This window comes from Saccostrea cucullata, unplaced genomic scaffold (genome assembly GCF_032062105.1).
Source record: "Saccostrea cucullata isolate Sc308-1 unplaced genomic scaffold, CSIRO_AGI_Scuc_v1 ctg21957, whole genome shotgun sequence".
In the NCBI taxonomy this organism is placed as follows: domain Eukaryota; kingdom Metazoa; phylum Mollusca; class Bivalvia; order Ostreida; family Ostreidae; genus Saccostrea; species Saccostrea cuccullata.
This window is the reverse complement of record NW_026923351.1, coordinates 11,285-19,769: the sequence shown is the minus strand read 5'-3', so window position 1 is coordinate 19,769 and position 8,485 is coordinate 11,285. Positions and strand designations below refer to the sequence as shown.

Genomic DNA, 8,485 nt, shown 5'->3' with positions numbered 1-8,485 from the left:
CAATGGTTTTTTGGGGGTTAAAATTTTCAATGTTACACTCAACTAAATGCAATTTTTATATATAATTAAATTGTGTCAAACAATGTACATTTTGGTGTTTTTAAAGTATTGAAAATGCATATTTAGTTCCTACTTTGTATTCTAACGTGCGGTGACAAGGTTTCGCATGTGTTATAGAGATTTGAACATTATAGATTTCTAATGGATTTCATAAAGAAAATTACACTGAATGTAAATATATCCGAATGTAGGGAGAAGCCTGTCCACTTTTCTGAAAAAAGAATATATTCATACTATGTAAGGAACCTAAAAGCATGGCATATGAAATGGGAAAATTGAGAAAAAAAAATGAAAATAAAATAGTGTATATACACCAAACTATTAAGGAAATAAAGTTTTTTTTCAAAATATTTCAAGAAGGATTATAGATTTTTTTTCCAAAAACCCAATGATGCTTGTTTAAGTAATTCTGGAAATAAAAATTTTGTTATATTCCAAAATTTGACAGGGATGTTATGTATAATGTTAAGCCTGTTAGCAGAAAGAAATAGATGTGAAAGATATATGTCACAATATGTATTGATCATGTTGATACTTACATTTGTTTAAAAGAAAATAAAAAAAAATATAAGTTAAAAACATCTGAATTATATAATGCATGGCATTTCTTAATCACACAGTGTGAAATACAGTTTAAATTCATGTATGAATGCAAAATGTATTTTTATTATTGATTATTTATCTATAATGTTGATATTCATTAAATTAAACATCTTCTTTTCATTAAAGACCTTTCAGATCAATCCTCAGCAGGCACAGAAAATTATACAGTTTCTCCAAACCCAAAATATGCCTATCAAATCTATAGACATAGCTAGACATTTAGGCTTCAGAACATCAAGAGATATTAATCCCACATTGTACCACATGGAGAAAACTGGAATAGTGCAAAGGTCTGGAGATAGGGGGTCAGTAACATGGATCCTAAATCCTGCAGAAGGGACGCAGCAAGCTGCCTTGTTGGATGACCCGGGAATAGTGGGAGTTGGGATGCTACAGAATTCACCACAATTTGCATATGTAGAACCACAACAGGACTCTGGAGGTATAAAAGTGGAAGGCCAATTTGAACAGTCTTTTAATGCTTCGAATACTTTTAACAGCAATTTTAGTCAATGTGCAAGTGCTGATGTGAGTATCGAGGATCCGTTCATGGGAAATCTTACGAGTAATCAGTTATCTGAGATCGAGTACGAGTCTTCGCAATCGGAACCTAGTCTGAATTTGGATCAAATAAACGACGCCAAAAGGACTTTAAGAAGCAAAGGTTACATCGACGATGAAAGTGATTTAACGAGTGTTGGCGAAGACACAGAGAATGAAATGGAAACATATCTTGCTCCTCTTCAGTCCACTCCTCTGGTGACCAGTCCTGAAGATAATTCAGGGAGTCAGTTAGAGGACACTGGTAGCAGTGCTACAGCACCTTACTATCAAAGTGACAGTGATATGAGTGAACCTGGGCAGATGGACCAAGTATTGAAAGGGTTGTTAAAGTGTCCCAATAGTACAGGGGTGAATTTCGTTATTGCTAGCAAAGCTGGCCTAGAAAAAGGTGAGGTTGAAGATATTCTACAGAACTGTTTAAAATCAAAATATGTTTCCACAACTAATTCTCCATCAGGGACTATTTACATGCTAACAGAAAAAGGTGAAAATTATATTAAGAGCAAAATAGGGAAAATGGAAACAAAAGGACTTATGACAGTACAGCAGATATGTGCTCCTCCTCGAAACATGAAAAAGGAATTTACAGGTCCCCCACCAGTGCCAGCCACTCTTGTGAACAACCCTAACAGTGAATTTTGTAACACTGACCTTTCAAGACTGCAAAATCGTGATGAACAAACAATTACCCGTACCATCAGTAATAAAAGAGAAAACATGAGCATTCAAGACAGTCCTGGTCTTCAACCTTTAATGTCCATTAATTTTACAGAAAGTAGTTCCCAACCATTTGGAGGTACAAATGCAAGGGCACCTTTTTCAAGTTTACCCCCATCTTTAAATGCTGTACAGTCTAGTTTTAATTTTCAGCAGAGAGGTCCTACAACATTTGGAAGAGGGAGGGGGAGAGGTTTGATGAATTATCAGAGTACCAGCACTAGTGGTTCACCTGGCGGCTTCACACGCCCCCCTCCTCCAGTGGAGGTGATCAGAAAACAGTTAAATCAGACAGGTATTTCACCCAGGTGTGAGGCAGAGGCAAACATGGGGATTTCTACCAGTAATGTCAGTATAGGGCTGCAGAGACTTGCAGGACAGTCAGCATCAAGTCCACCACAGACATTTTATCAACAGCAAAGCATGTCCAATTCTTCAAATTGTTTACCACATGTTGATTCAGGATTGCAAGACAGTGGAAGTGGGCCTAGATCCCTTGGATTGCCCATGAGGCCCAGTATGTATCCCGGTGGAATGGACCCCCAGCCACAGTCCTTGCCTCCCATGGGAAGTACAAGATTGTTAAATCCTTTTGAGCCAAGTCCTCTGGATCTGAATTCAGAAAGTTTTGCAGCTCTTAACAAAAATCCTGTCAGTGCTCTCATGGAATATGCCCAGTCACGACACCAGGAGGCAGAAATCCGAGTCATTTCCCAAAGTGGGCCTTCCCATAAACCAAAGTAAGATATAAATACACTGTAAATGGTTTAGTGGCATTTTAAATACAATTTTGAAAAATTCCATTGCTTGCTGAAAAAGATTTTTTGGGGGATTTTATTTGTATGTTTAAGATATGCTAGGAGTTGTATAAAATTAATGTTTTGCTTTGTTGTCAGGTTTGTTATGGGTGTGTTCATTGGTGGTAAGCAGATTGCAGAAGTGACTTGTTCCAACAAGAAAGATGGCAGAAAGGAAGCAGCAGACAAGGCTTTGAGGGCACTTATTGCTTCTGGTGACTACAAAGGCACAAATAGTGCTGCTGTAAGTATATAACAGGCATTGTTCATATTCAATGAATGTGGAACCAATGCAGATTAGTTCATTATCCCCAAACCTTCAACATTTTGAATAGACTCTCATTGGCCAGGGTTAATTCTTTTTAGTTTGGCATGTAACTCTAAATTTTAAACTGCATAACTGACACTATTTGGTAAAGACAGACATAGTCTGGTAGAGAAACATCAAGAATTTTTTATTCTAATAAGATTTTAATGATGGTTATCATTGAGATAGTTACTTTCCAGTCTTGAAAAATGTAGGTCAGATCATGTCAAACAAGACTTTTTTTACTGAGTCCATCAGTCATGGTCAGTGGATAAAGGAATATTTTGGCAGAATTCATACTGTAAATTCCTTATTTTTCGCAAGTAGTTATTATTGCAAAATGGCTCTAGTCAAAGTTTCATGAATGGACCGTTATTTTACATGGATTTCAGCAAAAAGTGATGCTCACATAATTTGTCACTTATAAGTAGGGATCTAGTGGATTCTACAGTGTATCGAAAATTAGAAAGTTGTGCTATTATTTTTTTAAAAACGCTCAAATTTGGTTTCTTTTAAAGACATCAAAGCCTCAAGTGTCTATAGACAAAATGACCCACTTTGACAAAATGGCAGCACTGGTCCACAGATCTTTTAATGAGCTTTCGGCCAGCATCAGTGAAAATTTCTCAGGGAGGAAAGTTATCGCAGGACTCGTGATGAAAATGGCTCCAGATGACATTGGAACAGTCATCGCTATAGGGACAGGTATACATTTATCAGATTACGTAAAGGAATTTTTCTTGATGAATGTATATATAAGATATGTATTACCGGGTATGTCAATTTTAACACCATTATTAAAAGATTTGTGAGTTTGGTCAGCAGTTTATCACTTAACACCCACCTCCTTTATTGTAAAAGTGTAATCCCATCTGGAGAATGCGTAATAGGGAAACTGTAATTTGTTTACTTAATTTTGACTTCCACTTAAAAAAAAAGATTAACAGTTTAGTGCAAAGTTTTTTGAACATTTTTTTTCTGTACAGGAAATAGGTGTATCACTGGGCCACAACTAAGCCTGGAGGGAAATACAGTGAATGATTCTCATGCAGAAATCATCTCAAGAAGAGGATTTATAAGGTATTGAGTTTTACATTAAAATAAATCTAAATCTTGCATACACAGCATGAGACAAGAAATAAAGTTATAATTTTTTTTTTAAATTGCAGGTTTTTATACAAGCAGTTGATGACCTATAATCCTGCCAAGAATCATCGACTTTTTGAGCCATCACCAACTGGAAAAATCTGCTTGAAGAAAAACATCACATTTCATTTGTATATTTCTACTGCTCCTTGTGGAGATGGAGCCTTATTCTCTCCAAGGTAAGTTTGGTCGACAACTACATTCACCTCTGCTGAAAAATTCACAGTCATACCTTGTTTAGGAGGACTGTTTGCTAGACAGCAGCAGGTTTTTCATTAAATGTTTGGGTCAGAGGTTATTGAGACATTCACTCAGTCACTCCTACTTTGCCAAACTCTTAAGCCTTTAATTGGTATTGGTGAAGTAAAACACACTTGTCTTAGGTCTTGATTGGATTATATATCACAATTTATATTTCAATTTATATCTCAATGCATTATTACTTAAACTGTATCATTAGTGAAGTGATTTTTTTTAATTGAACATAACATCATAAAATATGTCTCTGAGGTGTTTGATATGTGATTTTTTCGAATTCAATACAAAAAAGTACTATAAATAAGTTGTTTATGTGTGTCATTGGAAGAAGGAAATATTTACAAAAATGTTTATGTTTAAGAGATGTAATTAAGTTTAGTGTGAATTATTAGTGTGTACATCACACAGACAGCAGGCATTTTTCATAAAAAATATGCCTACACACAAGTCTGTCTAATTTACACACCAATAATTCACACTAAACTTAAAAACATTCCCTATATTTACATTTATGCCCCCCCCCCTTCAAAGGAAGGGCATATTGCTGCTGTCAGTCGAGTCACCAAGTTTCTGTTCATTTTCTTTGCAGTTGTTGCACATACTGAATTGAAATTTGGCATACAGATTTTCACCTTTAAGTGGACATAACCAAATGTAGCATTTTTTTTTGTAGAGATGAAGCCTCAAACAATGCTGTACTGAGCAATATAGATGACAGAACACACACGCCCACTTTCACCAGTGCTGCCCAGGGGCTGGTCCGAACCAAAATGGAGGGAGGTAGGGATTTGGATTCTTAGTTACTGTATCAACTTTAAAATTTATTCCAAAGTAAAGAACTGTAAATAAAAAAATGTGAATAACTGGTTTACAGAATATGCTTTGAATTGCTTTCCCTAGTTTTTAGCTCACCTGAGCCGAAGGCTCAAGTGAGCTATTCTGATCAAACTTTGTCCGTCGTCGTTGTCGTAAACTTTTCACATTTTCATCTTCTTCTCAAGAACCACTGGGCCAAATTCAAACAAACTTGCCACAAAGTGGGTGAAGGGGATTCAAGTTTGTTCAAATGAAGGGCCAAGCCCTCTTCAAAGGGGAGATAAATAATATGAATTAGTGAAAAATTAATGGCATTTTAAAAAAATCTTCTTCTCAAGAACCACTGGGCCATGAAAGATGAAACTTATGTGGAATCATCCTCAGTTAGTGTAGATTCAAGTTTGTTCAAATCATGACCCCCGGGGGTAGGGCGGGGCCACAATGGCCGACCAAAGGTTTACATAGAAATGTATAGATAAAGTCATTAAAAATCTTCTTCTCAAGAATAACAAAGCCATGAATGGTCATATTTATATGGAAGCATCTTCAGGTAATGTAGATTCAAGTTTGTTCAAATCATGACTCCCGGGGGTAGGATGGGGCCAAAATGGCCGATCAAAGTTTTACATAGGAATATATAGGAAAAATCTTTAAAAATCTTCTTCTGAAGAACAACTGGGCCAGGAAAGATGAAACTCATGTGGAATCATCCTCAGGTACTGTAAATTCAAGTTTTTCAAATTATGACCCCTGGGGGTAGGGTGGGGCTAAAATGGCCGACCAAAGTTTTACATAGGAATATATAGGTAAACCTTTTAAAATCTTCTTTTCAAGTACTTCAAAGCCATGATTAGTAATATTTATATGGAATCATAATGGTAGTGTAGATTCTAGTTCATTCAGATAATGATCCCCTGGGGGGGGGGGGGGGGGAGGGGTTTAAAATTCAACCCCCCCCCCCCCCCCCCCCCCCTCAGTAAACTTTCAGTTCTGATCTGATATGTGCTTTTTCCAAGTCGATGTGCTCAGGTGAGCGCTGTGGCCCATGGGCCTCTTGTTTATGTTGAGCTTTGATAATTTTTAGTATTGTAAATTAAAATTTAATAGCTGAGGGAATCATTTTTCTCTCAAAAAGTTAATAAATGTTTATTAAGTTTAATTTCTGTCTATATATTTCATATTCTAAACTCTGTTTGCATCTTGAACTTTCGGTAGTCACTGAACAATCAATGCTTTTAACTTGACATGTAAAAAAAATTAATCTACATGTATAAATGTATTCTCTGTAGAAATGTTTTGATTCTTATTAGGTGAAGGAACTATTCCAGTAGAGGACGATTTCACAGCTCAGACTTTTGATGGGATCCAAAGGGGAGAAAGGCTGCGAACCATGTCCTGTACAGATAAAATTTGTCGCTGGAACGTAGTCGGAATGCAGGGGGCATTACTTAGTCATATTATGGATCCTGTTTATCTCGATTCATTGACTTTAGGTAAGAGTGTAACAGTCTTAAACTGTAAAATCTGATTCTTTGTTATCTGTTTTACTGTGAATTCCGACATTCATTTTGATTTCCATTTTACTATTTATCTTTGTGCTTAAATGTGCCATAGCTGACACCCTTTTCATTCTAGAGGAAGGTGGTTTTCATTCACTGTGATTTTAAAATATTCCGTGAACTTCATGGATATAACATATTATGCTTGAAAGGAAACAAGATTGGCCATCCCTGACACTTTGCTTTAAATTAATTTTACTATATATTATAATAGATAAGAAAATTGTTTGCAGAAAAATATATAAAAACTTATATGCCAAATGAAGCCATGAAAGGATTCTCTCCTTACAGTTTTGGCTTAATTTTGCATTCAACTAACACTCAATCTTTGTTTGGGCAGGATTACTATATGATCATGGTCATCTGTCCCGTGCCATTTGTTGCCGTCTTGCCCGAGGGGATCCAGACATCAACTCCCAGCTCCCCGACTCCTACCATCTGAACCACCCCTGGCTGGGTAGGGTCACGGTCTGTGATGTCCCCAGGGAGACCCAGAAGACAAAGGCCTTCAGTGTCAATTGGTGCTTTGCTGATGCACAACCTGAGGTCACTGATGGAACTCTGGGATTGTGTTGCACAAGGTTTGTGCCTTATAAATTAGAGTTCACTTAACTTGTCTGTTTGCATTTAAATACAGTTGAACTTTGGTACATAAAACACTGATATCTCTAATACCACGGATATAGTGATTTAGATATCTCAGCCACTTATTCCTGAAGTATTTTACCCTTCACATCTTGATTCCTTAAATATCTCAAAGTTTTCCTTGGTCTTTTTAATTTCTAGATAAGCAGGTTTGACTGTATTAGAATGAGATGTGAATGTACTTCTGGCTTAGAATGTGTTTCAAAGTTCAAATATAAAATTGCATTTTCATTCCAATTTGATATGCTCTTCTTTGATCCGTAAATTGCATTCTCATTTAATATGTTTCAATAATGTTGCTTTCTTGTTGTTTCTTGTTGTTTTTAACCTGAACATTGTCTTCTTTAGCATTGAGAAGACTTTATTTTCTCGCTGTTCCAAGAGGAATTTATACGATAGCTTCAAAGAAGTGTGTCTGAAACTAGGAAAAAACAATTTACTGAATTTCAAGACTTACGGAAAGGCCAAACAAGCAGCAACTGAATTTCAGACAGCTAAAAAGGCACTAGTTTTGAAGTTAAAGCAAAACAATTTTGGAACATGGGTCTCTCAGCCCCAGAGGAAGAAATGTTCTCCTAATTTCCAAGCTTGCTTGCATAATATTTTCCGAGTGCTCTAAATGGCATAGGGGGCATTACTGACATTCAATACTGTTTTTTGAATGTAACAATTTCGTTTTTACCCTGTGAAATTATTTAACACTTTTATTATTATTTTTTTTTTTGATAATCTATATGTTTATTGCACAGAAAGAATCTGTTTGTTTCTTTAGAATTGCTACAAAACTTAGATAAGTTTTAGATATTATATATGATTTGTGTTCAATAATTGCACAAAACGAATTGCTGTTACCTAATTACATGTATTTTACATGTATGAAACATTTTTTGTGTGAGTCAAAACTCGTTTAGTTTTTGTTACTTATACAAATGCCTGTTGTTAATTTCTTTATAGTGTTTTTGTTTCATGTACTGTACATCTTAAATTGTAATATAAAATTACATAATTGAAAT

General features: G+C 35.8%; 1 protein-coding gene across 1 annotated transcript; it reads left to right on the top strand.

Annotated features, from left to right (window-relative positions):
- Positions 1-747: 747 nt before the first annotated feature.
- LOC134263806 (uncharacterized) lies at positions 748-8,051 on the top strand. The gene is given in 10 exon segments (XM_062746184.1): positions 748-2,684; positions 2,841-2,985; positions 3,567-3,753; positions 4,035-4,128; positions 4,218-4,373; positions 5,126-5,232; positions 6,579-6,761; positions 7,168-7,408; positions 7,821-8,023; positions 8,026-8,051. Coding segments are annotated over 10 exon segments (3,279 nt in total).
- The last annotated feature ends 434 nt before the right edge of the window (positions 8,052-8,485 follow it).